The 17,162-nt window shown below is 41.3% G+C and overlaps 1 protein-coding gene across 1 annotated transcript in view; it reads right to left on the minus strand.

The window, feature by feature from the left end:
• Positions 1-17,162, minus strand: part of SGTB (small glutamine rich tetratricopeptide repeat co-chaperone beta) — a 53,335-nt gene that overhangs the window by 15,526 nt on the left and 20,647 nt on the right. The window contains exon 5 of the mRNA XM_062212113.1: positions 13,949-14,048. Coding sequence (XP_062068097.1) covers positions 13,949-14,048 — 100 coding nt within the window. The remainder of the gene's footprint in view (positions 1-13,948; positions 14,049-17,162) is intronic.

Raw genomic sequence — 17,162 nt, forward strand, 5'->3', positions numbered from 1 at the left:
AAACCTGATCTACCTGCTTACTGCCTTAAAGGGAGGCACACAGTGTGTGATTGCTGTGAATGGCTGCAGAGTGCTCTCCTGTTAGCTATAATCATGGCAGAGTGAAAGCCCAAGTAAAATACCCTGGCACTTTACTTCTCTGGCAGACTGGACCTACATTTATTTATTTCAGTCTCCCAGAAGTTCTCATCATCTTGTTCCACAACAAAAGGCTGCAAAAGCCAACTCTGGAAAAAGAACATTTGTTTAGATCAAGTCCTTATAATTGTGACCTCTTTTCAATAATGTTTCTGAGTAGGAAGAATGATCACAGAAGAGGACCAGGAAAGAGAGAGAGAATTTCTCAGTCAGACTTTCAGAAGCCGATGTGGAGTGCCAGCAGCCTTAGGTCAGGCAGATCAGTTCTTCAATTTCATACCACACTGGAGAACACTAGGCTGCAGCCCCTGTCTTAAACACTGGAGTCCCGAGACCTGGTACTTCTCAATTAATCAAGGTAAAGTAAAGGCTAATTTTTCTCCCACTGAAAAATGTTGTTTCCTAAGCCCAGAAACTGACTTATGTCCTTTCCTGTCCTTGGGGCTGTAGGTGAAAGTTCTCTACAAATGCCCCGCGCTATCCCAGACTCTGGCCTCTTGGTCCTCTCCACTGCTTTTGGAGAAGCACCTCTTTCATCTTTGCTACCTTTATTCTCCCTTTGCCTACATTTGTTGTCTAATTGTGCTAAAAATCTTTCTGTTAACCATCCAGTAAATCATCTCTCTACCTTGAAATTAGTCAATGATCACTCTAGTAAGTACACATTAAAAGCAATATAACTGATTAAAACATCATCTATCTCTGATGAGTTTCACTCCTCGCTGATCCTCAGCAGGCGGCAGTTTTACCCGCTATACCACAGCACCAGCCCCAAAATGTCTTCTAACTTGGGGCCAATACTGTGGCATTGTGGGCTAAGCCTCCGCCTGCGATGCCGGCACCCCATATAGGTGCTGATTCAAGTCCTGGCTGCTCCACTTCCAATCCAGCTCTCTGCTAATGTCCTGGGAAAGCAGTGGAAGATGGTCCAAGTGCTTGGGTTCCTGCATCCTTGTAGGAGAGCCGATGGAATTCTAGGCTCCTGCCTTTGGATGGGCCCAATTCCAGCCATTGTGGCCATTTGGGGAGTTAACCAGTAGATGGAAGGCATCACTCTCTGTCTCTCCCTCTCTCTGTCTGTAACTCTGCCTCTCAAATAAATAAATCTTTAAATAAATAAGTATTTTAAAACTATATCTATCTTCTAACAACCTCTGACAATCAAACTGTAGATTAGGATTATCTAATACTACTTTCAATATCACATCAAGTCTATTATTATACTCCATAAATACTGAAAGTGCATAACAGATCAATTATTTGTTAGATATCTATGAACAGAATGTGCTATACAAAACCAATCCCGGGGTGGCAGTGCAGTTGCATAGTGGGTAAAACTGCCAACTGTGATCATAACATCCCATTTGAGAGCCAATTCATGTCCCAGCTGCTACACTTCTGATCCAGCTCCCTGCTAATATGCTTAGGAAAGCAGCAGAAGATGGCCCACGTGCTTTTGCCCCTGCTACCCATGTGGGAGACCTGGAAGAAGTTCCTGGGTCCCATCTTTTGCCCCTAGCTGTTGTGGTCTCTGAAGAATAAATCAGAGGATGGAAGATATCTTTCCATTCTCTCTCTCTCTCTCTCTCTCTCTCTCTCTCTCTTTCTCTCTCTCCTTCTCTCTGACTTTAAAATAAATGAATAAACCTTTAATAAATATATAAAACCAATCCAAGATGGAAATAGTTCTGGAAGTTGAACCTGGGAATGTACACATAGTGAAATGTCTCTGAGAATGAGCCGCATTTAGTAGGAAGAACAAGAAGGAGAAATAGGAGTTTAGTTCTAGTCAACAAGAAAATGCTGTGGGGTGGGAGGGCAGGTGTTCAGTGCAACATTTAAGATGCCACATGGCGCCCTGGTGTGATTCTGTCCTGTGTGGCCGTTCTTTGCAGCAGTGGGCATCCAACCTCCGTCTGCCTTCTCTTCCACCTAAATTCATCCCACTGCCCCACGGAAGATTCGATGGACATGGACATGAGACCCTGAGGCCCCAGAAATATCTTTTAGGTTTTAAAGCTAAAGGCCAATGGAAATGATCACTTTAAAGTGGACAATGATAAAAGTGAGCAGTTATCTTTATGAAAGGTTAGTCTAGACACTGGTACAAAGGCTGCATGGCACATTGCTGAAGCAGAGGCAGTTATGAAGGCAGTCCAATTAAAGCAACACGGGCAACTTTGAAAACGTCTGTATAGCCAACAGTTTCCCTTGGGGGCTTTCAAATAACACCACCTGGGGTCTTAAGACTGAAGTAGTTCAGTGCCTGAGCATATTAGTGGACAGTACCTAATAGCTGTGGAGGACAAAGCAGAGTCAGAAGATGAAGAGGAGGAGGATGTGAAGTTATTAAGAATATCTGGAAAGTGATCTGCCCCTGGAGGTGGCAGCAAGGTCCCAACAAAAAAGTAAAGCTTGCTATTAATGAAGATGATGATGATGATGATGATGACGACAATGATGATGACGATTCTGATGAGGATGAAACTGAAGAAAAACCTCCAGTGAAGAAATATGTATGAGACATCCCAGGCAAAAGTGCACAGAAATCAAATCAGAGTTGAAAAGACTCAAAACAATCAACAACAAGATCAAAAGATCAAGAATCCTTTAAAAAACAGGAAAAATCTAAACCACAAGAAGGACCTCATTCTGTAGAAGACATTAAAGCAAACATGCAAGAAAGTATAGAAAAAAGTGGGGGCTGGCACTTGGTGCAGCAGGTTAAAGCCCCAACCTGCAGCACTGGCATCCCATATGGGCGCCGGTTCAAGTACCGGCTGCTCTACTTCCAATCCAGCTCTCTGCTATGGCCCGGGAAAGCAGTAAAAGATGGCCCAACTCCTTGGGCCCCTGCACCCACGTGAGAGACCTGGAAGAAGCTCCTGGCTCCTGGCTTTGGATCAGCTCAGCTCTGGCCATTGTGATCATTTGGGGAGTGAACCAGTGGAATGGAAGACCTCTCTCCTTCTCTGGCTCCACCTCTCTCTGTAACTCTGTCTTTCAAACAAAATAAAGTAATTCATTAAAAAAAAAAAAGGGAAGAAAAAGGTGGTTCTCTTCCCAAAGAGAATCAATTCATCAATTATGTAAAGAATTCTTCTAGATGTCTGATCAGAAAGCTATTCAAGATCTCTGGCAATGGAGGAAGTATCTTTTACTATCCTCACTCTGTCTTTTATGACCTTGTCTAAATATGATCAGAGTCGGCAAACTTGGAAGGCTTCCATAGCCTTGGCAACTCATGACGACAGCCTAGGATGGTTACTGGCACCATAAACTAGAGTGTCAATTTGTTGGGTCAACAACAGGAGCCACTGTGCACTTGCTCCCCATATGGGATCTCTGTCCTTAATGTGCTGTACATTTTGATTTAATGCTATAACTAGTACTCAAACAGTATGTTTCACTTTGTGTTTCTATGTGGGTGCAAACTGTTGAAATCTTTATACTAAATTGATCTTGTGTATATAAAGAGAATTGAAAATGAATCTTGATGCAAATAGAAGGGGAGAAGGGGCGGGAGAGGGGAGGGTTGTGGGTGGGAGGGAAGTTATGGGAGGGGGAAGCCATTGTAATCCATAAGCTGTACACTGGAAATTTATATTCATTAAATAAAAGTTAAAAAAAATTAAAAAAAAATAGTTTAAACAGTTTGTTAAAATTTTCTATCTTAATTCATTTCTGTAACAGTTGATATCTGGCTGTCCTTTTTATAATGCAGAGTGAGAACTTTCCCTACCATGTTTGATAAATGTTGCCCTGGTTCCATTGCCAAGTGTGTTGTCCAAAATGTCTGCTTAGTTTTTAAAGAAGGAACTCCACCCTTTGCTTGGTTTTAAGTATGTATGGAATGTTGTGATAGAACAGTAGTAGCAGTGGTCAGACGTGGAAATGGTGGGGAGATAAAAAAAAAACATGTGAAATTAACTCAATATTTCAATAAAGTAAAAAAAAAAAAAAAAAAAGACAGCATTAGCTGCTGTACTTATTTGAAGAACAAACCAAAAGATGAAAGGTAGATCTTGATCTCTCTCTCAGCTTTTCAAATAAATAAACAAACTGGGAATTTTTTAAAAATTAAATTCACTGAATCAGTTCAACTCAATAATTCATTTCAACATCCATAATATTCAAGGCCCTGAGCTCAAAACCACTATATAGAGTTGAAGAAGATATTTCCCTACCCGCCAACCTTTTATAACCTAACAGGAAAACAAATTTGTAAATAAATAGTCTGATAATGCAACAACGGAAGTATCAAAGGAAAGGCAACATAGAGAAGGGTGTGGTTAACCCTATGCAGAACTTTCAGTGATAGAAAAGTTCTTTATCTATGCTATGCGATCCACAGCCCTAGCCACATATAACAATGAGTACTCAAAATGTGCCAGTACAACTGAAGAACTACATTTTTAGTTTTATTACATTTTAGTGATTTGCTCAACAGTCACGTGTGGCTGGAAGTTATCATACTGGAAAGTATCACTTCAAGGACACAGAGGGGAAGGGGCATGAGAAAGTTGGGAAGAAGAGAAATTAAGAAAGTCTTCCCCAAAGAAGCAACTGTGAACAGTTTTTGAAAGATGGCTAGCAAGCAACAAATTAGATTAGATAGAAAAATATTCTAGGCAAAGGCAAGGGCACACAAAGCAGGAAGAGATGACTCCACATGATATTTTTAAGAAATCAGTAAGATTCACATCTCATGTGCACAGATAGTAGAAAGAAGAGGAATGGGGTAGAACAAGTAAAGATAATAAAGTTAAGACAAAGAAAGAGCCCAGATTATAAAGCTCATTTATATCGAGATGAGTGATGAGTAGCTTTAATTTGATCATGTAAGTATTTAGAACTGGTGAACAGAAGAGTCAGATGACGAATTTCATACTGTAAAAAGATCCTTTTACAGATGACCGGAGTGAGGAGTGCAAGCTGTAATGGGAGGCCACTTTAACTCCTTACTCGTGCACTAGTTTAGCAAAAACTAAGAACATGGACTAACAGAACAGGGAACAAATTAGCTGCTTGAGATGTAATATGCAAAAAGGACGTATAGAGGAAGAGGCCCAATCTCTGGCTTTGATACTAACAGTAAGAAACGGAATAAAGAAGGGAGAACCAGACTCAAAGACACGGGGGTGGGAGGAGAGAGGATGATTGTTTGAGTCTTGACAGCTTTAGATCACAAACTGCAACCTCAGAAGAAGGCAGATTTGCACAACTCACAAAAGGAAAAGGACAGGAATCTGAGCCTCAAAGGCCAGGCAAGGAAAGGAAAGGCAGCTTGCAGCGGAATCTTCTGAGAGACAAAGCCAAACATGTCAACGTCTCAACAATGCAGTCAGTGCTCTCTGCCTTTGCTGGCTGGTTATTGGGGCATAACTAATGAATTCCAGTGAACAAGCCAGGCAGAGGCACTGTGTTTTCAGACATCCTTGCTCTTCTTAGCTTTTTCACCTTAACAGAACAAAAGCATAAATATGTGTTTTATTTTTCAAGAAAGTAAGACAGTAATAAATCACAGCTGCCACATAACTCCCATATGATGCATGTATAAATTATAGCAAAAGCCTATTCCTACGATTTAGAAAGTCTTATCTTGTTTTTGAAAGAAACAAATATTAAAGGCCTAGGACTAAGCTAGGGACTCTGTATGTATTATCACCCCTCACAACTATCCTTTTAAAAAAATATTTATTTATTTGAGAGAGACTTTCCATCTACAGGTTCACTCCCTAAATGCCTACCTCAGGACAGGCCTAACTGAAACCAGGAGTCTGGAACTCAATCCAATGTGGATGGCAAACACTCAACTACCTTAAGCCACTAGCTCTACCTCCAGGGGCTGGAGTCCAAAGCAGAGCCTGGACTTGAACCCAGGCACTCCAATATAGGATATAGGTGTCTCAAGTCAGGTGTTAAGCCCTGTGCCAAATACCTACCTCTATCCTTATTTTACAAGTGAGGAAATTAGGACTTAATAAGGTTAAGTGACTACCCAAGTTCGCATACCCAGTGAGGGGCAGAACTGAGATTCAGCTCTAACCTTAACACATCAAGTTCAGTTCCCAGTGAACTGACTGGCTGCATGCTCCTCATACAGGAGCATGAAAACAAAATGCAGGCCAGCACCGTGGCTCAACAGGCTAATCCTCCGCCTAGTGGTGCCAGCACACCGGGTTCTAGTCCCGGTTGGGGCACCGGATTCTGTCCCAGTTGCCCCTCTTCCAGGCCAGCTCTCTGCTGTGGCTCGGGAGTGCAGTGGAGGATGGCCCAAGTGCTTGGGCCCTGCACCCCATGGGAGACCAGGAGAAGAACCTGGCTCCTGGCTTCAGATCAGCGAGATGCACTGGCCGCAGTGTGTTGGCTGCTGTGGCCATTGGAGGGTGAACCAATGGCAAAGGAAGACCTTTCTCTCTGTCTCTCTCACTATCCACTCTGCCTGTCAAAAAAAAAAAAAAATGCAAAACAATGACAACTCTGTTTCCACCTTTCTCAGAGTTAAGAACGTTACAGGTCCATTGGCAAGATTCCACATTACAAAACTTTGTCACTTCCTGATTTTGCCTTTTAAATGTTGTTCTCCAGTGCCACCCCCTCTCTCTTCTCTGTCTATCCAAGTACTACTGCCTGTCCTCTAACTCCATGTCCAGTTGAAGTTCCCTAAAACCTAATAGGTCTTCTAGACAAATTCCTCCTAATCATGCTGTCTCTCTACCATGTATCTTTTACTTCATTTATTGCCTAAAATCATTCAAATAGCCATCCAATCCCAGCAACATGGGCCTGTTATGGGTAAAAGTAATATACTCAGAGCTAAAGTTGTACAAAAGAAGTAACCAAGTTTGTGTAGGAACAGAAGACGTAGAAAACTGCTCCTACGCTGTGGCATAGTAGGCTAAGCCTCTGCTTGTGATGCCAGCATTCCATGTGGGTACCAGTTCATGTCCCAGCTGCTCCTCTTCTGATCCAGCTGTCTGCTTATTGCCTGAAAAAGCAGTAGAAGATGGCCCAAGTGCTTGCACCTATGCACCCATGTAGGAGACTTGGAAGAAGCTCTTGGCTCCTGACTTTTGATCAGCTCAGTTCCAGTCATCTGGGGAATGAACCAGCTGATGAAGACCTTTCTCTCTGTCTCTCCCTCTGCCTATAACTCTACCTCTCAAATAAATAAATAAATCTTAAAAAAAAAAAAAACTTAAATCATATTTGCATTAGGACTACACAAATAAATTAAAACATTATAAAAAATGCTGCTCATTTCATACTATAAATTACTTGGACGTATTTTTGACAAGGGTTAATGCAACTGGTTAATATAACTGAAAATTCCTTACATTCCTTCTATATACCTCCATTCATCCAACGAAACTTGGCTGAACTCCTGTAAGACAGAGTGTTAAGTGCTACTTTGATATAAATAAATACAAGCCATCATCTCTGCCCTTCACCTAAAGAAGTGAAACAAGTATGTGTGTAAGATAAGGCAGAACATATGACAACATTAAACATTGTTTTAAGTCCTAGAAATTGAAGTGGGAGAACAGAAATACTCATATATCATAGGTTTCAAGGAAGGACTTGAGTTTTCCTTGCTTCTAAGCAGAACCCAAATCATCATCCTTCAAGCTCAAAATAGAAGATAAATATTTGCAAAGAAAGATTCTTGCTAGAAAAAGTGCCAACTGATCATTTCCAACAAAAAGTCACTCTTCATTAAGTGAACTTTATGAATTTATAACTTTAGTTCATTGGTTTAGTGAGTTTAGTGTGTGAAAAATAGTTTGATTTGAAATAAAATTGTGGGGGCCAGCGCTGTGGCAAAACAGGTTAAAGCCCCAGCTTGTTGGGGCCGGCCCTGTGGTTCAGCGGGTTAACGACCCGGCCTGAAGCACCAGCATCCCATATGGGCACCGGTTCGAGACCCAGCTGCTCCACTTCTGATCCAGCTCTCTGCTGTGGCCTAGGAAAGCAGTAGAAGATGGCCCAAGTCCTTGGGCCCCTGCACCCACATGGGAGACCCGGAAGAAGCTCCTGGCTCCTGGCTTCAGATTGGCTCAGCTCTGGTTGTTGTGGCCATTTAGGGAGTGAACCAGCAGATAGGAGATCTCTCGCTCTCTGTCTCTCCCTCTCTTTGTAATTCTGCCTTTCAAATAAATAAAAATAAATCTTCAAAAGAAAGAAGAGAGAAAGAAAGAAAAGAGAAAGAGAAAGAAAGAGAGAAGGAGAGTAAGAGAGATAGAGAAGGAGAGAGAGAGAAAGAAAGAGAAGGAAGGAAGGAAGGAGGAAAGGAGGGAAGGAGGGAAGGAGGGAAGGAAGGAAGGAAGGATGGAAGGAAGGAAGGAAGGGAGAGAGAGAGAGAAAGAAAGAAAGAAAACAAAGTAAAAGAAAAAACACAGAAGTAAATCTGTGGTGGTCCTTGAACTGGCATCCCATATGAGCACCAGTTCGAGGACCAGTTGTTCCATGTCCAATGCAGCCCCTTGCTAATACACCTGAGAAAGCAGCAGAAGATGGCTCAAGTACTTGGGCCCCTGAAACCTACATGGAAGAACCAGGTGGAATTCCAGGTTCCTGACTTTGGCCAGGCCTAGCCCCAGCCACTGTAGCCATTTGGGGAGTGAACCAGCAGATGGAGGATCTCTCTGTCTCTCTTTCTCTGTAACACTGTAACACTGTTACACTGCCTTTCAAGTAAATAAATAAATCTTTTTAAAAAAGAAAACTGTGAAAATGAATCTTGTCTGTAAGGTTTAGATCTGCTATTCTGAGCTTCCAATGCTTGACACACAGTTGCCTAAGAAAAATGGCAAGGGGGGCCGGCGCCATGGCTTAACAGGCTAATCCTCCGCCTTGCGGCAACGGCACACCAGGTTCTAGTCCCGGTTGGGGCGCCAGATTCTATCCTGGTTGCCCCTCTTCCAGGCCAGCTCTCTGCTATGGCCCGGGAGTGCAATGGAGGATGGCCCAAGTGTTTGGGCCCTGCACCCGCATGGGAGACCAGGAGAAGCACCTGGCTCCTGGCTTCGGATCGGCGCGATGCGCCGGCCGCAGCAGCCATTGGAGGGTGAACCAGCGGCAAAAAGGAAGACCTTTCTCTGTCTCTCTCTCACTATCCACTCTGCCTGTAAAACAAATAAATAAATAAATAAAATCTTAAAAAAAAAAAAAAAGAAAAAGAAAAATGGCAAGGGGTAGCTGGCTGGCAAGGTTACTGGTTATTGAGATTGTTATAGCTACTAGTCCCAAAAACACCCCCACATAACCCTAAAGCTTTATCTAGTATTTGTACTAAATATGCAAATAAATTTTTCTAATTATTCAATATTAAGTAGTATGCTCTATTATTGATCTCCTCAGGGAAAAACATATTATATAACTGCAAAAGAAAAGCATAATTATCAATCTGTTTAAGAAAAATAAAATAAAAAGTATGTATAGGTATTGCCAAGAATCTCTTCCAATATAGAACTAGTAGACATAAGACTATTTGTGAACTCTAAGCACATTAAAAATAAATTATTTAGAATCACATATTCATAGTTAAAATTACTTGGCTTACTGTGGTCTATAAGAATTTTCTGATAGCATTTACATTTGGTCATAATATTTTTGTGATGCTCTTAACTGCATTTATTTATTTTAAGATTTCACATGCTAAATTAAAACAATATGCATATTCATGGGATTATGCAGAATAAAATGCAAACAACAAACCACAACTTGGGGAATTCATTCTCTGCAACTTGTTTGGATTTTCTATTTTTCTGGGCCAGTGTGTTGAAAACAGATTAATAAAAGGATTTGGGTGTGTGTGTGAAGGAAAAACATAAATATATCCTGGATGAATGAACAACTAAATTCTTTATGTTTCTAACTTTTCCACAATTAACAACTATAAATTCTGGACAAACAAAAAAAAAATGCAAAACATTAGAAGCAGTCCAAACCATAGCAATGAAAAAGAATGAACTAATGATATATTCAACAACATGGTTGAATCTCAAAACTATTATGTTGAAGAAAAAATCTTATAAAGAAAAGCATATATGATTCCCTTCATTTGAAATTCTAGAAGGGACAAATATCTCTGGTAGGAGGGGAAAAGTAGGGGTTGTCTCTAGTTAGTGTTGTAGGCAACTGACTTTGATGGGGGCATGAGGAATTTCTGGACATCTAATGCAATTTTTAATATTTTAAGAGGGGTTTAAGTTACACGGGTGAATGTGTTTGTCAAAACTTAATAGCAGCAAAGATTTGAGCCCTCTGTTATATGCAAATTTATATAATAAGAATCTAAAGTAAACAAATACTGGACTCTAGTTAACAATACATCTGATAGGGGGCCAGCGCTGTGGTGCAGTGGATTAATGCCCTGGCCTGAAGCACCAGCATCCCATATGGGCACCTGTTCAAGGCCCAGCTGCTCCTCTTCTGATCCAGCTCTCTGCTATGGCCTGGGATAGCAGCAGAAGAGGCCCAAGTCCTTGGGCCCCTGCATCCAAGTGGGAGACCCGGAAGAAGCTCCTGGCTCCTGGCTTAGGATCAGCGCAGCTCCAGCCATTGTGGCCATCTGGGAAGTGAACCAACGGATGGAAGACCTCCCTCTCTCTCTCTTTCTCTCTCTCTCTCTGTCTCTCCTCTCTCTTTGTAACTCTGACTTTCAAATAAATAAAAATAAAAATCCTTTTAAAAATAATACATATGATACATATTTAGGAGTGAATGTATACTGATGACTACAACTTTTTAAAAAATACTTATTTATTTATTTATGTATTTGAAAGGCAGAGTTAGAGAGAGGCAGAGGCAGAGAAAAAGAGGTCTTCCATCCGCTGGTTCACTCCCCAATGTAGCTGCACCAATGCAAAACCATGAGCCAGGAGCCTCCCCTGGTCTCCCATGTGGGTGCAGGGGCCCAAGGATGTGGGCCATCTTCCACTGCTTTCCCAGGCCATAGCAGTAGAGGAGCCGGGACTCAAACCAGCACCCATATGGGATGCTGGCACTGCAGGTGCTGGCTTTACCTGCTATGCCACAGCACCAGCCCCTGCAACTTGTTTTGAGATACATGAAAAATAAAATGAGTATTGTGGTACAGTTGGTTAAGCCAACACTTGTGATACCAGCATCCTATATTGAGTTCTGCCTCCCCTTCTGATCCAGCTTCTACCAATGTGCACCCTGGGAGGCAGCAGACAATGGTAAAGTACTTGAATGCCTACCACCTTTGAGGGAGACCCAGATGAAGTTCCTGGCTCCTGGCTTGATCCTGGCTCAGCCTCAGCTGTTGCAAGCATTTGAGGAGTACACCAGCACATGGAAGAGACTCTCTCTCTCTCTCTCTCTCTCTCTCTCTCTCTCTCTTTCTCTTTCTCTCTCTCTCTGCCTTTCAAACAAGTACATAAATAAAACTTTAAAAAAGATGGAATAAAAAGGGCCAGCGCTGTGACATAGTAGGTTAATCCTCTGCCTGCAGCACCCGCATCCCATATGGACACCGGTTCTAGCCCCAGCTGCTCCACTTTGATCCAGCTCTCTTCTATGGCCTAGGAAAACAGTGGAAGATGGCCCAAGTGCTTAGGCCCCTGCACCCACGTGGGAGACCCAGAAGAAGCTCCTGGCTCCTGGCTTCAAATTGGCCCAGCTCTGGCTGTTATGGCCATTTGAAGAGTGAATTACTCTTTTTTAAATAATGAAAAAGAAATTAATAGCAAAATATAGGTATGGACATATGACTATTGACTGTAAATTTCAACTTTAGAAAATTTTCAAAATGTTAGAGAAAAATGTTAGAGAAAAAATACTACACTGGATCAATTCATAAAAAGTCATATGAAACTAACATCATCTTATTCTTTATTTTAGTAGGATTACTATCAGACTGGCAAATTACAGACAGAAATATTTAGACCTGATAAATTTTGCTCTTTCTTCATATTCTGGTCAAGGAAAAAAAAGCAGGCTGCTTAAATAATAATAATAATAATAATAATAGTACTACTTGTTGTGTCCAACACTCTAACTAGATGCTTTCCCAACATTTTACAGGTATTAACTATTTGATCTCCACAACAACCATATGAGGTATATACTATTATTATCTACATTTCACAGATAGGAAACTGAAGTATAGATACATTAAGTAAATCCAGAAGTTGGAATCCAGGGTCTGGGTCCAGAAACCCTGCTTTTAGCTACTGTCCATAGTTCCACTGGCTGACTTGTAATTGACATAATGTAAGATACGACACTCTTCTCAAGTCTGTGGATGACATGAAGCTGAGAGCAACAGCAAATACATTATTTAACAGATTTTTTTGTGTAAAAGATTAAAGGGAGATAAACAGAATGAATGTAATAAAATAAAATTCTGTAGGAATAAAATAAAGCTCCTACAACTGAGTCCAAAGAACTACCTTTAGTGACTCTACTAGTACACAGCAGGTATTTGATAAGAATGTCAAATGAATATATGACTGAATGTTAGGGCATGGAGAATACATGAAAAAGGAGGCTTTAATAAAGAAAATAAGTAACAAATATTATTTCAGATGAAACACAATTATGGTATCTAGAAATAGATGATAGGCTATACGACTCTAGGTCTCATCAGACCAGTGTCAGATACACTGTGTGAACTTGTGGGAATTACACTTTAACAAGCTTCAGTTAACATGCAGGCTTAAAGCTGTACTACCTGAGGTGTACTGCAAGAAACGCTGAACATTCAATGTAAAGAAAATAACTCAGATGCGGGTGGGTATTTAGCCTGGTGGTTAACATTCCAGTTAGGATGTCCATATTCTACTTCAGAGTGCCAGATCCAGATTCCAGCTTCCTACCAGTGTAGACCCAATGGTGATTGCTCAAGTAGTTGGGTTCCCACCACAAATATGGGTGACCTGGATTGAATTCCTGGCTCCTGACTAGGCAAGCATTTGGGGAATGAACAAGTGGATGGCAACATCCTCTCTCTCTTTCTCTGTATGTCAAATAAATAACATTTCAAAGTACTTTTTAAAAATCAAATCAACTCGGTAGCAAACTTCAAAATGTAAAGTGCTGCCAGGAAAAAGAAGAATCCTATGTATTCTACAATTTAAGAATTAGGGGCAGTCCTTTGACCTCGCAGATAAAACACCCACATTCCACACTGGATATGCCAAGGTTTCAGTCCTGGCTCCTCTCCCAGTGCCAGCTTCCTGCTAAGGTGCACCCTTTGGGGCAGCAATGATGCTAACACAGTTGAGTCCTTGCCACCGACACAGGAGGCTGAGACTGTTTCTAGCTCCTGGCATGTGCTCAGAAGGCATAAGAAATTGAAACACAGATGTTTATTGCAGCTTCGTAATACTGAAAAGAAAGAAAACAACCTCAATGTCCACTAGTATGGACAATGTTCAATAGATAACTAGGGTACAGCTATCCACTTATGCAAAAATAACACTGAGTACATCTTTTCCAGTCACAATTATGGGAGCTGGAAATATAAGAAAGAGTAAGAGGTGGTAATAGACTAATTTGTAGCCATTTAAATGTTTGTGAGGGATTTTAGTAAAATAAAAACATGTTTATGATATGACCATTGAACAAAGCTACATCTAAAACTGAGCAAAACAAAAATAAGCCAACGAACAGGTTCATGATAGTGATTGCTTTGCGGGGGTGCGAATAAGCTTATGATTTTGTGACTTCCTTTCTCTGTTTTTCTCGGCCTCTAAAATTTCCTAAATACAGTTTTCCATCAGAGCTATTAATCCAAATATGTGACAGCTGCAGCCCCAGCACAGCAGCACCGGTTTACCTGTTGCAATAGTAAACCGCATTATTAGGATCCAGTTCTATCGCTTGTGTGTAACAATCCACTGCAGCAGCATAATTTTCTTCTTTCATGTGGTTATTGCCTAAAATGATCAATATATACAGTAAGTGCAATCATCAGGAAAAAATAAAGTCTGACAAATTTTAATCATAGAAAATACAAAAATATGAAAGTCAGCTTTATAATTTTTCAGTCACACTGGAGTTAATTACATATTATACAATATAGTTGTTATTGTTATTAGATTTCAGTGTTTGAATGATTAAAAAGGCAGAATCTTAAAAAATTGTCTGTATAGCAGTCTTACATAAGTAAATGCAATCATTATGACCATCTCATGAGAAAACTGAATTACTTCTCACTTCTAGCTCTTACTTCCTATTAGAACTGTCTTACCCCACACCTGATGCAATACCCTCCCTAATTACTATCTCAAGCTTGATCTGGTTCTCCATCCTTCCCTATCAAAACACACATCTGCTGAATAATCAATCTCTCAGAACTGTGCTGTGTGTGAGCTGGCAACACAAATCATGCTAAAACTGTGTTACTAGCAGATAGCATTTTTATGTTCTGTTCTTTCCAGGAAGAGACTGTTATTTATTTATTTTTTTTAAGATTTATGTATTATTTATTTGAAAGGCAGAGTTACGGAGAGAGGGCACAACAGAGAGAGGGAGAGAAGGAGGGAGGGAGGGAGAGAGGGAGAAGTGGAGGGAGGGAGGGAGGACGTTCAATCCCCAAATGGCTGCAAAGGCAGGAGCTGGGCTAGACCGAAACCAGGGGCCAGGAGCTTCTTATGGGTCTCCCTTATCGGTGCCTGGGCCCAAGCACTTGGACCATCATCCATTGCTTTCCAGGCACATTAGCATGGAACTGGTTTGGAAGCGGAGCAGCTGGACTCAAACCAGTGCCCAGAGAGTGCTTTTAAGAGTGGGTTTGTGGGATCGGCACTGTGCCATTGCAGGTAAAGCCGCTGCCTGTAGTGCCAGCATCCCATATGGACGCTGATTCGAGTCCCGGCTGCTCCACTTCTGATCCAGCTCTCTGCTATGGCCTGGGAAAGCAGTGGAAGATGGCCCAAGTCCTTGGGCCCCTGTACCTGTATGGGAGACCCAGAGGAAAATCCTAGTTCCTGGCTTCAGATTGGCACAGCTCCCACCATTGCAGCCATTTGTGGAGTGAACCAGTGGATGGAAGACCTCTCTCTCTCTCTCTCTCTCTCTCTGCCTCTCCTCTCTGTGTGTGTAACTCTGACTTTCAAATAAATAAATAAATCTTTAAGAAAAAAAAGAAGGGTTTTGGAGAGATTAATTTGTAGGAAGATAGAATTTCAGACACCAGAGGTACTGATTTTTAGGCCAGGCATCTGCAGGTACATATGGAAATGATATAGCTAGGATAATGAATCACCAGAATAAGGGATTTCCTGTGGCTATGTTTTGTATTCTATTAAATGTGTGGGGAGGGGGAGGGAATATCCTGTGGTGCTTATAAAACCTAGTGTTCAAAATTTTAACTATCAGAACAACCGAGATCAGGAAGGAGAACTGACATCTCAAGAGCCTCAGATTCCTTTCAGAGACTCTCCTATTAGCCTTGTTCTTAATAGATCATTAGCTACTTAATGAGAAGAGGGTATAAATTTGCAGGCTAGAGCAACAAGAAGATTAAAGGAAAGGCAGGTAGATAAAAGGATCTAAAATTAAACAAAAGGTTCTACAAATTAGGAATCAAAAATGAATACGAAGAATAACTGTTAATGATTATATATTTTCTTTTGGGAGTGATAAAAACGTTTCATAATTGATTTTGGTGATGACTGCAAAATTCTGTGAATATACTAGAAACCAATGAGTTGTATGCTGTAAGGAGTAAATTGGGGCCAGCATTGTGGCACAGCAGGTAAAGCTGCTGCCTGCAGCTCCATTGTCCCATATTGGCACCAGTTTGTTCCCTGGCTGCTCCATTTCCCATCCAGCTCCTTTCTAATGGGCTGGTGAAAGCAGAAGATGGCCCAAGTGTCTGGGCCCCTGCCACCCACATGGGAGGCCCAGATGAAGGTCCTGGCTCCTGGCTCAACCCAGGCTTTTGCCGCCATCTGGGGAGTACATCAGCAAATAAAAGATTCTGTTTCTCCCTCTCTCTCTGTAACTCTGACTTTCAAATAAATAAATATTTTTTAAAAGGAGTAAACTGTATGATGTGAATTATATCTCAATAGATTTGTTTTTTTTTTTTTTAAATTTATTTTTTTCTTTGAGAGGTAGAATTACAGACAGAGAGAGGGAAAGACAGAAAGAAAGTCTTCCATCCACTGGTTCACTCTCCAAATGGCTGCAACGGCCGGAGTTGAGCTGATCCGAAGCCAGGAGCCAGGAGCTTTTTGTGGGTCTCCCACACAGCCGTAGGAGCCCAAGCAATTGAGATATCTCCCACTACTGTCCCAGGCCACAGCAGAGAGCTGAATCAGAAGAGGAACAGCCAGGACTAGAACCAGCACCCATATGGGATGCTGGCACCACAGGCAGAGGCTTACCCCATTAAACCACAGCACTGGCCCCAAGATTTGTTTTTTTTAATGGAAAAAAATTTTAGATCCCTTCCCACTTAAAAAAGATCTAAATTTAAAGCCTCTAAGCAGCCTGTGGACTGTGAGGATACCAGTTTTTTGTTTGTTTGTTTGTTTATGATTAAGAAAAAGTTAACAGGGGTGAATGCTGTGGTGCAGTGGGTTTAATTGTCACTTGAGATGCCTGCAGCCTATACTGGAGTGCCTGGCATACAGCCTTGCTTCCTCTGCTTCGAATCCAGCTTCCTGCTAATGTACTTGGGAGGAAGCAGATAATGGCCCAAGTATTTCAGTTCCTGCCACCCACATGAGTGGCCCAGATGAAGTTCCTGGCTCCTGACTTTCGCCTGGCCCAACCCTATATGTTATGGGCATTTGGCGAGAAAAGCACTGAATGGAAGATTCTCGTTCTCTCTCCCTCTCTTTCCTCCCTCCCTCTCGCTATCTTTCAAAGAAATAAATCTTTTTTAAAAAAAGAAAGGCTTTAACTACATTAGCCTAGGTTTAAATAGATTCTCATATCAACGACTTTAATTTTCTGGGTTATTGAAGTTTATTTGCTGCTATTGGACCTTCTTGTCTTGGGGTAGTATTTTATTATTATTATTATTAAAATTTCATTAT

This window comes from Lepus europaeus, chromosome 15 (assembly GCF_033115175.1).
Source record: "Lepus europaeus isolate LE1 chromosome 15, mLepTim1.pri, whole genome shotgun sequence".
Taxonomy (NCBI): Eukaryota; Metazoa; Chordata; class Mammalia; order Lagomorpha; family Leporidae; genus Lepus; species Lepus europaeus.